This window comes from Aquila chrysaetos, chromosome 19, assembly GCF_900496995.4.
Source record: "Aquila chrysaetos chrysaetos chromosome 19, bAquChr1.4, whole genome shotgun sequence".
Taxonomy (NCBI): Eukaryota; Metazoa; Chordata; class Aves; order Accipitriformes; family Accipitridae; genus Aquila; species Aquila chrysaetos.
Window position 1 is genome coordinate 5,855,007 of NC_044022.1, and position 18,514 is coordinate 5,873,520.

General features: G+C 42.2%; 1 protein-coding gene across 2 annotated transcripts; it reads left to right on the forward strand.

Moving 5' to 3' along the window:
• The first annotated feature begins 1,179 nt into the window (after window positions 1-1,179).
• On the forward strand, window positions 1,180-13,555 carry GPR12 (G protein-coupled receptor 12). 2 transcript variants are annotated; one of them, XM_030043054.1, is made up of 2 exons: window positions 1,180-1,361; window positions 1,957-13,555. In XM_030043054.1, the coding sequence occupies exon 2, from the start codon at window positions 1,972-1,974 to the stop codon at window positions 2,974-2,976; it is 1,005 nt and encodes a 334-aa protein (XP_029898914.1). In that variant the 5' UTR covers window positions 1,180-1,361; window positions 1,957-1,971; the 3' UTR covers window positions 2,977-13,555. The 2 variants fall into 2 exon arrangements, with proteins under 2 accessions (XP_029898914.1, XP_029898915.1); XM_030043055.1 differs by having other exon boundaries at window positions 1,960-13,555.
• The last annotated feature ends 4,959 nt before the right edge of the window (window positions 13,556-18,514 follow it).

Sequence of the window (18,514 nt, forward strand, 5' to 3'; positions counted from 1 at the left end):
AAATCGCCCAGGCTCTTCTAAAGACCAACTCATCCCACTATTTTGGCATGTCCTGGAGGACAGGCTTCTCTCCACTGACAATACAGGGGACCTTGGGAGACTATCTACTGCGCACAAACATCTACATCTGGTGACCAAAGCTGCTTGGTGTGGTTCCTCTGACCCAGTGGCTTCTCTGCAAGCTCAGTTTCTAACCCACTAAAAGTCCCGCTGGCCTGCCTGCACTATCCAATGTGTAACAGCTTTGCAAATCTGGCCACGTGTCCCTAATGTCACCCCTCTGAAGACGGCAGGCATCCCCATGCCCAGGCTTCCCCAGCAGGCTCTCCGCATGCTGTCCGGTGCTACCTGCTCTGGACCTGATACTGCGCATCGCTCCTTTAAATCTTTTATACTGTATTTTCATATGGTTATGCACCACATAATGGTTGAGGCATTAAGGTGCCTCTGGAGATGGTCCGGCCAAGCCCCGCTGCTCAAAGTAGGGCCAGTTCGAGTAGGTCACTCAGGACCACGTCATCAGGTTTTGAGTATCTCCAGGGAGGGAGACCCCACAGCCTCTCTGGCCAACCCATGCCAACACTCGACCACCCTCATAGTACAGATAATTTTGACTTATCTCATTTTTAAGAGGCTCTGCTGCGAGCGAAAGGCCAGCTGACCACCTCAAGACCAGCGAAGGGCTTGCTGGGCGAAGCATGGAGTTATTGAAAGGCTTTTACTCGACCTCCGACACCTCCTCCTCACCAAGGTGCCCAGCTGCTGTTAACACCCACCCCCACCTGCCACAAATCAGAGCGCCAGGAACGCGCTTTGCCCCAGACCCTCCCCAAACCCTTTATCCGCTCCCTTCAGCGCCTCAGACCCACGGAGGGTCCATCCCCTCCTTCGCCCACCGCCGCCGCGATGGGGCGAGGGGAACGATCGCCTCAGGGCGCTGGCGGCGGTACCTCAGGGGCGCTCGCGCGGGAAGAGGGCGGGGGGGGGGGGGCGGGGGGAGAGGGGCGGGGAGGAGCGGGGGGGGCGACCGCCCCCCCCGCTCCTCCCCGCCCCTCTCCCCCCGCCCCCCCCCCCCCCGGCCGCCCCGCGGGAGGCACCTGCGCAGGCGCGCGCGCACGAGGCGAGCCCCCCCCCCCCCCCCAACACACACACACACCCTGCGTGCGCGCGCGCGGGGGGGGGGGGGCGCGCGCGCGCACCTGCGCTGCGCCCTCGGCCTCGCGCCGCGCCGTGAGGGGCGGCCGGTCGGTCCCGTCTGCCGCCTTGAAGGGACCACGGCGACCCTCTTCTTCTTCCTCATCCTCTTCCTCTTCTTCCTCTTCCTTCCTTCCTTCCTCCGACCCGCCGGGGGAAAAGCCCAGGTGACCGCCGCTGGGGTTGCGTGGCGTGTGTGTGCGTGTCCGCGTCGAGTTTTGTAAGTTCTCAGAGGATATCGGCCTCCCCCCCCCCCCCCCCCCCCAGCCCAGGCGGGGTTTCTTCACAGGGGGTCGGTGAAGGATATTCCCCCCCCCCCCCCCCTCCATACTTGCCGCTCCCTCCGTGACCAAAAATAATCCTACTTTGAAATCGTGGCTTCTGAATAACGGGGTTTACACCGCCCCACAGCCGGCCCCCACCCCAAATTACAGCGCTTGGGGGGGGATGGGGGGGGGCGTTTAGCTGTTTTATGGGCTCCCTCCCATGCCTGTGCTTTTTTCCCTATGCAGGTGAAGGGAATTACCGTTGGGATCACTCAGCCTCTATGTGTCGGTCCCTTGGCAGATAATCTCGGGCAGTTTTAAATATTTCCCCCCCTCTGGTTTTGGGTTTGTTTTGGTTTTTTTTTTTTGTCACATTTATGTAACAAGTGCCTGCCTGCACATTAGATTGGTGTTGCCGTCTAGGGCGTTGCATGCTCTGGGGGTGCTGTATCCAGTGCTGTGTCTGAACATTAAAAAAAATGTCTTTCCGTTGAAGAAGACAGGGGTTAAAATGAATGAAGATCTGAAGGTTAATTTGAGCTGGCTGCCCCAGGATCATGTAGAAGCCAGCTCTACCGAGAATGCCTCAGCCGCAGGCTCCTCCCTGGTTCCTGTCGTAGACCCAGAGCCAGAGCTTTTGGTAAACCCCTGGGACATTGTCTTGTGTACTTCAGGGACCCTTATCTCCTGCGAAAATGCCATTGTGGTTCTTATCATTTTCCATAATCCCAGTCTTCGTGCCCCCATGTTCCTCCTGATAGGCAGCCTGGCGCTGGCAGATCTCTTAGCGGGCATTGGATTGATCATCAATTTCGTTTTTGCATACCTTCTGCAATCAGAAGCTACGAAACTGGTTACGATTGGACTGATTGTTGCCTCTTTCTCAGCATCTGTCGGCAGCTTGCTAGCTATTACTGTTGATCGTTACCTCTCCCTGTATTACGCTTTGACTTACAATTCAGAGAGGACTGTCACTTTTACCTATGTCATGCTTATATTGCTCTGGGGAGCATCTATCTGTATTGGACTGCTGCCTGTAATGGGCTGGAACTGCCTCAGAGATGAATCCACCTGCAGTGTTATCAGACCACTCACTAAAAATAATGCAGCTGTCCTTTCGGTCTCTTTCTTGCTTATGTTTGCCCTCATGCTGCAGCTCTACATTCAAATCTGTAAAATCGTGATGCGCCATGCCCATCAGATTGCCTTGCAACACCATTTCCTGGCCACTTCCCACTATGTGACCACCCGAAAAGGAGTGTCTACTTTGGCCATTATTTTGGGGACTTTTGCTGCTTGCTGGATGCCTTTTACGCTCTATTCTTTAATAGCAGATTACACTTACCCTTCTATATACACCTATGCCACCCTCCTGCCAGCTACCTACAATTCCATCATCAATCCTGTAATATATGCTTTTAGAAACCAGGAGATACAGAAAGCACTTTGGCTCATCTGTTGTGGCTGTATTCCATCTAACCTGTCTCAGAGAGCAAGATCACCCAGTGATGTCTGATTGGCAGCTAGGAGGACGCTCCTTAACATGTTACTTTCCAGACATTCTTGCAATGCTGGTTTTGGTTTAGATGCATTCATTAAATGGTGTGTGATGGGTTCATATAAAAACCACAGGATGCACTGACCTTTTGTAAACAGAAAACCCCAGTGACCAAAATGAATCAAGTGGTTTAAGGGAGATTTCCAAAATCAAAATAACCAGTGTTCTTACAGATTTATAATGTTGCTCAGGGTCTTTTTGTTATATTACCCAGACTTTGCCATGTTTGCCATAATTTTACATTGTTTGCTAATTAAAATTAGATTGAAACAGCATACCTCCTTTGAAATTGTTTACGTGATTGAGTTTAGTCATACTGCATGTTACAGTCTGTTGTCAGGATATTTTTTTCCCTCTAATTCTTTCTGAAACATAAAAAAAAAAAAGAAAATCAAGTCCTGTTACCCCATTTGTATGTCATCAGAATACTCTTCAAAATAATGGCCAATTGTACTGATTTATATGGTATTTATTGCAATAATCTCAGTGCAACACATTTGCTTTAAGTGAGGAAGTACTTGTAATAGCTTTTTATTTTACATCTCAGCAAGAATTAGCTTGATAATTGTTTTAAAGGGTTACCTGTTCTCTCCTGAGTTCTGGCTGGATGTTAAAACAGAAGATATGCTTTGCCTTCCTTTTCAAAAGTCAGCCATATGTTTTCACTTAGATATGGGATAACAGAGCTCATTATAGTGTTAATTTTAAAAGGAATTCAGGGGACATCTTCGAAATTGATGAAACAATACGGCCTCCTTTGGCTATGCGTTTGTAACAGATGCGAGTTGCTCAGACAAGTTTATCTTTTCAGAAGTGTATAAGAAAATATCTAATAAAATAACCTACAAATTGCTTGCGACACATATTTAGCATCTACATGAAATGGTTCCCCTTAAGTTTGTTACAAAGTAAAAAATATTACCACTTGTTTTCATTGTTCTGCTATATAACTTCAAATACTGAAGTTTATAAATACTGAGAGCATATCTAGTTCATAATTGTATGCAACCAGAACTGCAACATGAAACAATATTTTCTCCTTTTCTGGCAGTTTCATCCGTTACAGATTGTGATTCTTCGCACTGTACGCATGTCAGTTCACTTCATTATAGGATGATAGTTCTGGTCTAAAAAGCAGAGCTTCCTCTCATGAATGGTTAAATTTCAAACCGCTTCTAACCTTTTACTGAAGCCACATTCGAATGCACTAGAAATAAAACGTTGTTTTCTAATTTGAAGACGTGATTGTCAGAGACGAAATTTTCTTGGCACCTGTCTTTGTGAAACTTAAGGTGTACCCTAATGACAGTGCATGGAAGTTTATAGTACCACTACCATTAGTGTTGATGGGAGCTCAATGTGTTAATGCCCTGGCATCAGTAGGAGGTTATATTCCCTTGAATGTCAAAGTCAGCATACTGTATTGTTGCTTCAATATCTTCCATTACAGTTTAAAAAAAACCCAACAAACTCCAGTGTAAAAATAGCAATATTTACAGTTCAATGAAAAAATATACCTGTATAGTATAGATAGTAGAGACAACTGTGTTGCTGGTCTGGATTTTTCCAAATGGAATCTGTCCTTTTCACATGGACATTTGGATGACTGTAGCTTTTTGTGGTAAAGTTTCTGTGACATTAAGAATCATACGCTATACACAAAGCTGAATCTCAAATGTGAATGAGTTGTCTGTAAACAAGGCTCTGTAGAGGTTTTTATGAGCAATAATTAATTTTAGTTGCAATGCTGGGTTCAAATTCCATCATTTACTTGGTTCAACCTTCATAATATTTGGCTCTTACTTTGTAAAGTGATTAGTTTAATAATTGCATGGCATGGTCCAGTAGAGCTGTGAACTTGCAGCTCCCTTGGCTTCACTGCAATTTACAGATGCTCAGCACAGTTAGACTATGGCCCCTGCTCAGCGTAGGTTATTGGTGTTCTTTATCTACTTCTGAATGCTAATGAAACTCTAGTCATTGCGTTTTGTTATGAATTTTTGTATAAGAAATAATCACTTCATAAATATCCATGCTATGTATGCGTGCAGTTTTGCAAGTATGCAAAGTATTGGGAATAAATGGCAGCAAACGCCATCAGCTGAATAATGTAGAATGGCACTTCTAAAAGCAAAAAATAAGTTAAAGTTGTGCAAAGTTTACCCGCCCCCTTTTTTCCCCCCATTTGTTCTTCTATATCAAATTGCCAAAAAGTGTGATGAAGATGAGCAGCTACAACTGTGACCAAGATTCAGTCCCAAGGACAATTGTTGGTTTGCTTATGCAGACCTGCTCTCATCCTCTTGGATAACCTCATAGGCACTAGTGTTTTTCTCTCCACAACACCTGGGTAGTAGGGAAGCCAGAAGAAAACAGCACAGAGGGAGATAATGTAGTCCCCTCTTCTCTTGCTGGTTCACCTGGTGTCCTTGTCATCTTCCACGCTCCACAGGCTGCTCAAATCCACAGAGACTCTCCCGAGTGCTGGGGGAGCCGACCTTTTCCTTGTGCCAGAGCAGAGAGATTTGTAATTGGAAGCAGCTCTCCTGAGGAGCAATGCGAGTCAAACGGAGGAAAGAAAGATTAATTATAGAGGTCCCACAAAGCTAGCTCATAGGGATGTGATTTGCCCTTGTTTGAGGAGTAGCACATGGTTACCTTTCACCACAAACAGATGAGAAACATGATTATGCCTCCCAAGCTACTGCTGTGACCTCCAGTGAGGATATTGTATCTTCCAGAAATACGTTCTTAAATTGAGACTGTGCAGCGTAGGCCAGAAAATTCTTCTGGAAGTCAATGACATAGGTTTGCCCACAGTTGTCAGACCAAATATTAACATGGTTTGTAGTACCGGATAGATGCTATGTAACACAGCTGTGAACGAACTCTTCGGAGTAGGGGCAGAGCTGTGGGTACAAAGCTGCCTACCTCACTTGCACAAAAGAAATGCTTGACAGACAGCCACTTTTCAGACCCTGCAGAGTTAAGCAATTCTCTGCTATCACCTCAGAGTTACAGTGTAGGCCCCGGTTCTGTATGGTGAGGTGCCAGTATCCTTCTAAGATCCATCTGAAACTGGCAGAAATCCAGCCAGCTTGCAGGATTCTGTTGTTTTGTTGTCCCATCAAACACCACCTGTGTGTAGGACCAGGGGTGTTAGATTCACCATTCTATGTACAGTGACGTATCTTTCATATCTCTATCGTAATCTTTCATATCTCTATCGTAATGACAAAAGACTTTTTTCTTAATGCATAATTTAGTTTAAAGAATTGCAGTTCATTTTTATTTATTAACACACATGACCCAAAGTCAGTAACAGGTTGTATCTTGATGGGCAAAATTTACTGTAGTCAGTTTTTTCATATATTTATCCTCAAAGCTTGGGAGAGGATTTTTTTTAATTGTCTTTTTTTTTTTTTTTTTTTTAACCATTTCTCCTAACAGTAAGATTTCAGCAATAAGGGGAAACATGTTTTTAGCACAAGAGCAATAAAATCCTCCATGTTGCAGGTACTATAAACTGCTGAGTAAACTCAGAGCAACAGAGAGGAAGCAATATATTCTTTAGACAAAAAATAGTAACTTGCATAAGGACTTTAAGTAAGCAGAAGTCTTCCTTTGTTAAGCGGTTGCTATCGGACTGATGTGGGACATTATTTCTGGTTGGTTTGTGTTACAGTTACTGAGTTCCTGAATAGAATTACTCAGCAATAACCTTTTACCTTAGTTCTTGGATCCTGATTTTGTGCTATGTGCAAGAGAGGATTATGTACTGCAGTGGGGATTCTTCTTCTTTTCATTGTTTGGCATTTAGTTGTACAGTGTTCTATGGATAAATTCATCGCGTTCAGGATTTCTGATTGTAACTTAATGCTGACAATACTCCTCACCAAACAAAAACTGAGAATACCCAAATTTGTCATGCCCATTAAGATGGATATGATAAATGGTGCTAGCCCATTCTGAAGACAGCTTGGCTTTTAAATGAATAAGATTATGGTATCATTGAAGAAAACCCCTAACAATGCCCAAGGTATTTGGATGCAAGCTGAAAGGCCTGCTATCGCTGCTGTATCTTCCTACCATGGACACTCAGTGACATAAGCAGCTGTGTCCATCCTTTGGGTTCAGGGGCCAGCCTTGAGGCATCTTGGAGTCACCAAAACCCCTCCATGGACAGCAGTGAACTTTGGCTTAGACCAGCAGCCGTTCTGTCCCCAAAGAGTTATTTTTCTGTTGCCTCATTTTCTTAGGGTTTGTTTAGCTTTTAAAAATGAGGTACTTGTGGATTCATTTCTCAAAAGTGATAAGCAACCTGCCCTATAACTGGAAGTTTGGATAAAATAGCATCGTTACAAATCAAGCCCCTGAAACATAACTACACACTCCCTACTTCTAAAAAAAATGTGGTTCTGTAACATTCTGAACCATATTTTCAAAATGTTGGCCCTGACTTTTGTGGAGAGAAAGTATGTATGGTCTGGGTTTTGTATGTACAAGAAAGAAAAAATAAGAATTGGACTGAGTGGTCACTATTTAAAAAACCACCAGCTATTCTGTCACTTTATCTGAGATACTGAATGGTTCTTAGTCCTTGAAACAGAAACCCACTCTGGCAACTTTCTAGAAAATCCTGAATACCCACAAGTCAGTGTAAAACTTTGTAGCAAAAGTAGGAGGTCTAGCATGTTTGGCAGTGCAAAACAATTTGATGTAATGGCGCTCTTGTGAGTGGGAATAGGAACAGTGTACCTGCACACCAGCTGTAGACGGCTCAAGTCCTAGGTGTATAGGAGTAGCACCAGAAAAAGGTGAACAGCATTTCTTTAAATCATTCTGCTGCAAGAAGACAATATTAGGTAAACTGTCACTGGATACGGATCCTATGTTGTAAGAATTCAAGAATATTTTAAAGTGCTAGGGCCCAGCTATTCAGGAAAAGGTATCATGGTGGTGTACTTTTTGAGGGGGATCAAGAACGCAGCTAGATCTATGAAAGAAGTAATTAAGGATGATGTTAAATATATACATGTAGACTCATCACCTCTCTTTGAGAGAAGGTCTGAGAATCTTTTTAAGGTTTTACTTGGCTGCCTTTTGGAGCAGCTGATTCTAGAACAAGAGGTTGCTCCAGTACATATATTAAATGCAGTAAATAATCTGTCCTTCTTTACATATTTATCAAAGGGAACAAATAGCTATTTGCAGTCAGAATTGTTGTTTGCAACTAAACATCTTTTTAATAATACCACAGGAAGCCATTTTATGAAAACAGTTTGATAACTTCAGTAGTAAACTTAGGAAAACAAAATTTTCATGTGCTTAGCATATTGCAAACTTAGCATATTGCATGTTAGCAAGAAGCCCTGTAACTTGATTGGTATTAGGCAGCAGGGCTACTCAAAAGCATGTGAAATTTGGTGCTTAACCAAAAAAAAGGCCAGTGCTGATAACAGTACATTGCTATAATTGGGAAACACAATTTTAAATAATATTTCAATTTCCTGATTTTTTTTTTCTGCTTTTGAATGCTATTATATAAAGCAGTGGTTTACCCTCTCTTTCAGTGCCACATTTAGTTTGGCTCAGTGATAGTTCAGAGATATGCAATGGAGAAAAAAAATAAGATGTCTCAATCTCTGCTTATAGAGAGGGGACTAAAAGGAAGGGGTGTGATTTATATGTCATGAATAAGCAATAGTACAGGAAAGGTAAATTAGGCATGCGTCTCTCCCCCATCTGTCAGTGAAAGAATGATGGGATTCCCAGTAAACTTGAAAGGTCTCATTTCTGGAAATAGTTTTTTGGTGCAAAAGGAAATTACCCCATAAAAATGGGTGCTATTGGCTTCTTCTGACCAAAAATTTGCAGTCCTTTTTAATGGATCAGAAATCTGGATGAACTGCAAGAATATCTGCTTTCATGTTCGGTGCACAATGAAAGATGAGAGGGTGGAAGTCTATGGCTTGGCAGATCAGCCAGGTACTCAGTGCTTGAGCTTGGATAGGAAGGATGCTTGAATAAATGTGTCCCCTGTGAGAAGGTTATTTTGAACTGTCCATTTTGAACATTACCTGATGTACATGGAGCATCTGAGAGGGGCCCTGGGGCTGCCGTTGTTCCAGGGTGTAGTGTAGCTGTCCCGTGTCCTTGAGGCTGGCAATATTGCCGTTCTTGTTGAGTGCTGTCCAGAGAATAGAGAGGAGGAAATATGATCAGAAGTGAGGTCCTCCTTCCTTGAAAACGTGACCTCATATATTTTGTTCAGTTTATTACTTGTCTTGTTACCAATGTCTTACATGGCCCCATTTGAAATCAGAAGAGGTTTTTTTGTGGAAAAATATTGAAAATATGAAAGTAGAACCAGCAGCAGATTATTTTACAGTAAGTCGTTATGTATTTCTGTTTCTTCGGAGGAGCAGCTGAGTCTGTAAATTTGCAGTAACTGTTTCTTTGAAAACAATATGCCTTTGCACTAAGAAACTAAAAAAGTCCATGCTGCAGTTTATTCACAAAATTATTGTGATCTTCTAAGCCAGACAAGAAGAAACAGTTGCGTATTTCACTGTGTTACACAAGCTTCTTATAAACAAACCTGAATGTAGGTTAGATGAAACCATGTTGCAGTTAACTAGTGTATCACTGCTGTGATGCAAACTAATTCAGTGCCATTGAAAGGATTAGGGGACATTTTCCAGAGGAGGTTCTTTATCTGCAAATGGGTTGAGAGAGTAAAACTCATTTTAAAATAACAGGTCAGTTAAACTTGCCATCCCAAACTCCTTGAATTGGCTTTTAAGGAAATTGTCCTCGCCTCCCCAGACCTTTTGTTTTGCACTCTACATGTGCCAAGGCAATTTTTACAAACTTGCTGACATGCCTAGATATTTAACTGGACAAGATAGTGTTATGGGTTTCCCCCCTCCCAGGTGGGGGGAAGACTTTTATGTCCCAGAACTAGTGAACTGATTTATCTGATACCTCCAAGTAAAACAGACCTTTCTAAAAAGCACAGAGTACTTACAGGCATCCACTGCACAATTAGGGGCTTCATTAAATTACTAGTGTAGAGTAATTCAGCTGATGGCCATAGGATTACGGGAGGTGGGGGGTGGTGTATTTTCCTTTTTTTTTTCTTTTTTTTTTGGTGGGGTTTTTTGGTTGGGTTTTTTTCCCCCCCCAGTAGTAAGATGTCTGGCACAGTCCTTTTTGTTTCAAGATAAACGTTGGTTTATGGTTGGACTTGATGATCTTAAAGGTCTTTTCCAACCTAAATGATTCTATGATTCTAAGAACCTGCCTCTCATAAGTACAATGCTGTGTTCTTAGGTAAAAGCTTATTTACAAAGGTTTTAATAGTTGGTTATAACCCTTTCAAATATATCAGCAGCACTTTTTCATTGAACAGCTTTGGTGAGCATTTGCCTTACACTGGAAATTTATCTGATTCACCTGCGGGGGGTAGGGGAGAAGCAAGTGAACTGCTACAGTTTTCTTTACACTGGTGATACTCTATTTTTTTCCTCAAACCATTTGATCCCAACCATATGATCTACTGTGATGTCTGAGCATATTCCTGGTTTCTCAAGGAAAAAGCAAGCCAACTGCACATGCTGAAGACTGCATCCTGCAGGGATTTACCTTAGAAAATGGAGGGGCCTTCCAGTTTTAAGGAATAGATGCCAACAAAATAGATTTGAGTTTTTTTAAAAAGTATAAACTAATTCTTAAAAGGAAATACCTGTGTCCGGGTTTAACTAAAGAACTTAAGTACTAGTTATATTACATGCTGAGTGGAGAAACAGTTTCTTAGAGTATTTTGGTATGCCATTAACTTAAGTATTATGAGCTATCATACTTAAATACTTAAATAGCATAATTACATACTTAAATATAATATATATACATAATCATTGTGATAATTTAATTTACTTTTTATATGTATGATATGCTAGATGTCATGCTTTATACCTTCAGTGTTGTAATGGTCCTGTAACCAAATGTAACCTCTTTGCTGAGGCAGTTTCATAGGATTAAATAAAAAACATTGCCAAACTTATATGAATGTTGGAAACACTGAAAGATTCAGTGGTAAGTAATCGATATTTCAACAAAGACAATCCAGAAGTTTTGGAAGGGAGGTGAATTCTCATGACTTTAATTTGGACAAATCCCACTGCCAGCTTTGGGATTGCAGGAATGTGTTATATGGCCACATATGGGACAGAATACAAGAAGGGTATTTATCACTAACATGAGCCTGTATAGCAGTTATATGTTCCTGCTCATGCTGTTCCCTCTCTCTCTGTCTTTCATAGGTGATTTGGTAACAGGACTGCATAGATCATGAGTCTAAACAGCAGTCCACACAGTCATATGACACAGGTGCACATTTTGCACTGGCTGATGCTAACCTGGAGAATATTACAGTATCTAAAAAATCTTATACATTTATTTTTAAAGGGCACACGAAATACACATATGCTTCAGGGGCATTCTAGGAAAAGGGACTAGGACCTGTAAGATTTAGGGCCAAGGTATGGAGCTCTTAATGCACTGATTACTTATGGTCCCCCATAGAATTTTCCTCTTAGTTCAGTGTTTGCTAAGATGAAAATCATCAAAATAATCAGGAATTCAGCTTCCACTGCTTTCAGGGAGGATATATTTTATAGTATGCAAATGAAAGCAGCATGACCTGGCCCTTCAAAAATTGAGATCCCCACATTCTGAAAGGGATGTACTGTTGTGTCCTCATGGAGCTCGGGGAGCTGTGCCCCATCCGTGGGTTTTTGTTTTGCTGCTCTTTCTTTGGTTGCCCTCTGACAATGTACTTCCTCAAGGTATGAGCAACACTTGGTCCACCTTGTGGTGCCTCTGCCCCAGAGGGCTCACGAGAAAATAGCACGGAGGTGAGGCTTTTCCACAGTGTTAATTGCAGGGTCAAAGCATGCTGGCTTTGGAAGGGAGTTCTGCTCTCAGCAGAGAGCTTTCTGAAGATGTGATAGACAACAGTGAGCCTTCTTCAATCACATTCCAACCAAATTTCAGCTCCTTTATTTTGTATTTGCCTTAAGCAGAGAATTCCCTTAGTCTAGGAGGAGGAGACTAACTCATTGCTGGGAGTTAGCACGCTCCAGCATGCAGCTTTTTGCACGGCAGCTGCCCCAGAGCAGAGCGGCTGAATGTACAGTAGTCTGCTTCTGAACTCAGGCTGGTCCCATAGGTTAAAATGTATAGGAGGAAAATGTGGTTTTCCAGAATGTGGAAACAGCATGTGTGATTTGTGCCAAAAGTGTGGAATGGGTATAGCAGCTGAAGAGGCAGGTAAATTGCCTAGATTACATATACAGCAAAATACTCAGGCAATCTCTAGGGTTACTTGCCTGTGCTCAACTATATTTTCCATTGAAGCTGATAGCAGTCCCGTGTATGTATGGAGGAGGAGAATAATATGGACTTTTCTGTTGGGCCTCAGCCAGAGCTGAGGGAATTCTTATTTGTGTCATTATTTCTAAAAAGAGCCACATTAGACGTCTATCCATTTTGTATGTCTACATCTTGTTACTCTTTGGGGCTAAAATCTACAGTTGTGTTGTCCTTTTTTTGGTCTCAGCTTTACTGTCACAGCCAAAACCTACAAAAGTTGATTGTAAATGTGTTTACGAATAAAAAGAAACTTCATAGCATAAAATGTTATAACTGTGCCTCTGAAATAAAGCTGTAAAACTCTGTATTTAACTTCAGGCCATGAAATTTGGAATACACTGGCCTAGTAGAACCACTCCTAATTTTCTAGACTTACTAACTAGACCCCCTACTTTTTTTTTTTTTTTAATTGCCAAATGCAATTAAAAATAACCTGTGGTTTACCATGCTCATCTCATGAAATTCTCAGAGAGAGCTTTTCCTAGGAAACATTGTACAATTCATGTAAACCCCTGATACTACTGACTGCAGTGTGGTTCCATGTTGAATTCGAGAAGCTTTAGCAAAAGCAGCTGCATGGGTGTAGTTCTCATGCTACACATCTCATTAGGAGCCAAATGGCTTTAAACCAGTAATTTAAATTCTGCATGTTGTGCTTTTCATATGAGAACCAATTACTGGTTTAGTACATAAAGGCCTGTGGTTATTTCTTATACTAATTTAGGTTTTTTTTCATTTAACTGTGGTTGAAGTTTGAACCATAGCTTGCCAGTATATGAAGTAATTTTAAAAGGAAGTGAAACATCTTTGCCTCAGTTTCCCTTCAGATTAAAGCTTTGGACTGCAACTACAGAGCTTCTTGTTGTATACAAGATAGTAATTTAATGCACTTTATTTAAAAAAGGCACAAATTATTTTGTTTATAAAATGTTACAATTGCACTATGCTGTAAGAATCGGTTACTAAATATGAACTGTACAGTTTTGTAGTCAACATTGTAAGTGTTTAGTCATAAATGATTGAAACAATTACATGTTTCAGTTAAATGTTAATTTTATATGTGGTATATGTAACCATAAATAAATTTTCCTTTCTAAAAAAAGAATGGTTTTCTGTTTAATTTCATTGAATTTCACATTCTATTTCAAATAACAAAACAATATTCTTTCTAAAAATATAAAATTAAATATGTTCCAGTGCACAGAGATGGCAGATGACACTAACTAAACTTGGGGGATTAAGTTCAGATGTGTAAACTTCAGTTGAACTTCTGTAGATCCCCTGCAGCCACTAACACCACAGGAGGAAATACCAGGCACTACAGTTCTGTACAAAAAGTCTGAAAGAAGAGCTAACAGGAATTTTTGAATGTAGAGTTGTAAATGAAAGCCAGGGTGCCCTTCCAAGTCTACCTTTCTTATCCAAGTTGGTTTTTACCTCTGCGGCACTTCACTTCTGACACACAGCCATTTATTGTCATTGTATACACTCAGTTTTGGGGAACAGAATTCAACATGGATGTACAAGAGGTCTGCACTGGGTCTTGCTAAATGGATGTAAATACTTAATAATTGAGTGAGTTAGTGATCATTAACTGGGAGAGGTAAGAGTTGAAAGAAACTATCTTAACCTAGATGTGTTTTTAGAAGTTTGGTCCTGATCCTCCAATTAAGTAACTGCAAAATCAGATGCACGATCAGAGTTCTGTTTATACAATTTGACTGTTACAGACAGGCTAAAAGAAAATGGTGGACTTCCTCATTTTCCAAATTAAATTTTTTTAAAAAATGTTTATTCCTCTGAATGGTTTTCTTGAATACCCAAGTTATTTTCCAGGCATATAGTATTGATGGAATGAGCTACATCTCTAACCATAAAACTGACTATTGTGTACCATAGCCAGTGAAAATGTGACTTCTGAAAGAAGTTGACCAGTGACTGACAGATAGCCAGGTAAGTAATGGAGAGCCAGGCTGCTTCCTTTATACTATGCAGGACTACAGTCCTGCAACTCACGTGTATCCTGGAGGAGATCTTAGTGATGTTTACTTCTACCAGACACAGCTGTCCTCTCCACCTCTCACCATCAGACATTCAGGCACCAGCTACTTTATCTAGAGAAGAAGAAATTCATATCATGGTGCAGGGATAGAGTCCCAGTTTGTCTCTCTGCAGTTAAACTGCAGCCAAAAGGACTACAGCACAATGGTGATCAGGATGTATTTGATAAGTGGGATTTGCTTAACTAAACGTGAACTGCAATTATACAGTATAGACCCTTAGAAACTATCCAGCCATCCAATCTACTAAACGGGAAAATGAATAAAAATTAATGGGAAAAAAAAAATAGAGAGGGAGGGGAAAAGCCAATATTGAAATCATGTGGTGAGGGCTGTTCAGGATCTCTTTGGGCTTAATTGCTGGAGCCTAAAGTAGGACAATAAACTGAACCCATTCTGACCATACAATGTGTGTTTAACCTGCTTCTGCAGTCAGGAGGACCAGGAACGAGCCAGGAACAGCAGGAACGGATGGTTCAAGCATCTTGGCGTTGCTGCGTTGGTGCCCCTTCCACACCTGACAGCGTTGGCATCAGCTTAACGGCTTCCTAGCATTCTCTGGTGGAAATATCATTAAGATGGCAAAATAGCTGACCAAATCAATAAACAGAATAGTAAAAACCTGCCAAAACTTCATGGTACTCAGCCAGAATTGTGAAGGAATTCCTGTTAAAATGACGGAAGTATTAATGGCGTTACAGAACTGGTAGGTATCCTGGCTGCATTTTTGTTTAGTGTAGATAATGTCCTGCTTACAAAGCAATCCAGCAGTATCACAAGCTCAGGAAACAGCACTGTTACTAAAACACTGTTTTGGATTAACGGGGAACTTCATGCATTGGCAATGCTCAGACCACCCAGTAACAACTACTTTGTGCATCCTGCCAAATGTATAGTGCTTTATGCACTATGGTTGGATACCAGATATGTCAACTAAGTCTGGAACTAAGCAGAGGGTAACAGCAGCAGAATTTTTAATAATGTATATGCAACAGAAAACTTCTGTGGCCAATAATAAATGGTCAGTGTATTTACAAGGATAAAATAATTGAAAGCTGTCAGGACATCAAATAATTTCCATGCTACAGTAAGCAAAAGAAAGTTTCTTTATATGAGGCCCACAAGTGAAAATTAAAAGGCTGTAGTCCAGTGTTGTTCTTTGGTTCAAGGACGCTCGGCTACAGCGTTCCAGGTGCACATGCCTGTTCTTACATTACTTTCTTAAGCGTCTGTAAGTCACGTCAGAGATAAGCTGCCACATTAGCTGGACATTTGGACACAGTGCAGCTTATCTTACCTTCTTACTAAATTTGTATGAATCATCTTATTTATAGCAAGATATCAAAGAGCGTCTACAACCTCACCACTGTCCTATAGCACGAATCTTTGATGTCTATGCAAAGTGCGAGGCCCATGCACTTAATGGATATTTACATTCATCACTGAAAACTGTATAGGAAATACCATCAATCTGGCAAGCATGACAAAGACAATTCCATTTGCAGGTACTCAGGCTTTTAAAAAAACTCTAATTCATATATACCTTTAAAAGTTATTTTGAAATTATCTAGGATCATATGGGTCTAAATTTTTTTTCTCTAGAATTGCTTTTAACGCTAGCAGCTCAAACATAATTATTTTCCTTTTTTTTAAATTGAAATATCCTCCTCCTAACAGAATTTCTCCCTGGGGTTGTTACTCTGCATTCCTCTGACTTGGATGCAAGCTGAGCAAACCCAGTGCTGTATGGCATGTTACACCCAACACTTGCTCTTACCTGAGCATCTTCTGCTTGAGGATTTTATTGGGATTTTGTTCTTTCATATCTGCCAAAGTGTTTAATCCCCTTATTTTGTGCTAATTGTAAAGATGGTAGCCTTTCACAGCAAGGCATTCCTTATCTGAAGACAAAAGGTATTTTAATGTACCAGGACACTGTCTTTCCACCAGTAGCCTAGCAGAGCCGGTTTCATCTTCATTTTTTATCATGATGTATGGGGTTTAAATGATGCTTGACAGAGAGCCTATATAAATATGTTTTTAAGCTGCATCGAGTTTGCTGTCATCATCAGTTTGAGCTGTCAAGCTCAAAAGCATCCTCTTAAAATTTCCTGAACAAGGATCATCACACTCCAAATCATTCAGCCTACAAGGGGAATGCAGAGGACGTGGCAAGCTAAGGTGGGGGAGAGCCCTCACAACTCCAGTTTCAGGCATTAGGCAGGTCTAATTGGGAGCAAGAGGATTCCAAAATCTCAAACTAACCTAAGGATTCCCCTTGCTCCGCTGGATGTTCTTACCCTTTCACCTTCGCAAGAGGGCTGACAAAGAGGGGGCTGGTGTTCAGGAAGCCTTCATGTTCCCCTCTTCTCTCTTACGTACCATCCATCGCTGCAGGCTCCAGTTCCCATTTAGCTTTTTCCAAGAGCTGGCCTTTCTCAGTGGTGCCACTGGCAGTGCAGTGCAAGGACATCTGTGGAAATTATTGTTAGCCAAACCGTGCGTCTCCAAGGGCATCAGGCAGGAGAAGGAAGCATTTGCTATTTGCAAGTTTAACCCAACAGAAGAATATTTCCTTCCTGACATCCAAGCAGATCAGACAGATAGACCCACTGCTCTTGAGACAGAAGCAAGGGGAAGCTTCCACTTCGCTCCCACTGACCAAGAGGCAGGGGACTATTGGAGAGGAGGGGCTGGTCCCTGCACAGCCTGCAGACTCTCCCTTGGCTCTATTACTCTGCAGATACGGTTGAGTTCACCGCCTGGCAAGGTAGCATATGCTACGCTGAGCCAGGGCCACGCAGCAGCAGCTCATCTCTCCCTTGATGCTTTGGCTCCTTCTGCAGCCTAGTTTCTTGTTGAAATGGACTCCAGGATTTATTGTCAATGCTGGATTGCCAATCCCGTCAGACAGCTTTCTGTGAGAACTAATAAAGCAGATGTGGGGTTTGTTATTGTTGTTTTTTAATTAAACAGCTGATTTTAGGGTCCCTGGAGTTCTCTGTGCTGAGGTTGGTTTTGGTTTGGTTTTTTTTCCCCCCTTCTAGGAAGAAGTTACAGAAAAATGTCATGATGCCTTAGTGCTTGGTCCATTTCATTCATCCTGCTCTTTCTGGACAGTGTTTACCCTTCTATCCAGCCACAGCTTGTGCACAGCCTTTACAGCAACACAGTCAGCCTTGCCAATAGATCCGTCTGGTCTTAGATCCGCAAACCCCTGTGTCTGCCATCACAGGGTGGTTCAGGCTAGCTCAATTTCAGCAGCTGCATGTCAGCTCTGGGGCTGCTCTCGCAAGCTGCCCACTTCACCAAGAGCAGCAGCAGCCGCCTTCCTCAGAGGGCGACAGCAACCCATCTCTGCACCCCACAGAGCATTTGCTAAAATTGGCCGTTTCTGCTAGAAGCGGGGGAGGCCAAGAGAGCATTCCCGAGGTGCTGGTTGCTGCTGCTGTGGTCACTGCATCCCTTGGGCCTGGGAAGAGTGGGGTGTGAGGGGCAGACAGCAACAGGCACTGGTCAGGGAGGCTGACTTGCCTTCTCTTGTGATACCAAGTTGCAAGCAGGTGCAGGAATAGACATTTACCTGTCCAGGATATGTTTGCTGCTCAGACATCCATGATGCATCTCCTAGAGGGAAGAGTCACCAGGCTAGAAGGTTATGTGTCATAAGCCGGACTTGGCCCATGGACATGCAGCTAGGCTGTGCTGGTAGGAGTATGTACGCAGCAGACCCACAGCAGCTTTTTGGTTTCCAGCTCGTATCAATTCAGTGTTTTCTTCACATTTACACATAATTTGTCTTACTAGGCAATGTTGTATTCTTCTTCAGAGATGAAATAAAGCATTCATCAGAGGCCGGTAGTTTCCCCTATTCTCTTTAGCGTTTTTCTGCTTCGACTTGATTCTATTAGAGACTGTTTTAATGAGCACTCATTAAACGCATGCGTCTCTCTCCAGAGATGTAAGCAGCGGAATCTCCATTTCTGCTGCTTCACAAAATG

Bases quoted from the DNA above. Each gene is read 5' to 3' on its own strand.
- GPR12 (XM_030043054.1), top strand. From the start codon at position 1,972: ATGAATGAAGATCTGAAGGTTAATTTGAGCTGGCTGCCCCAGGATCAT.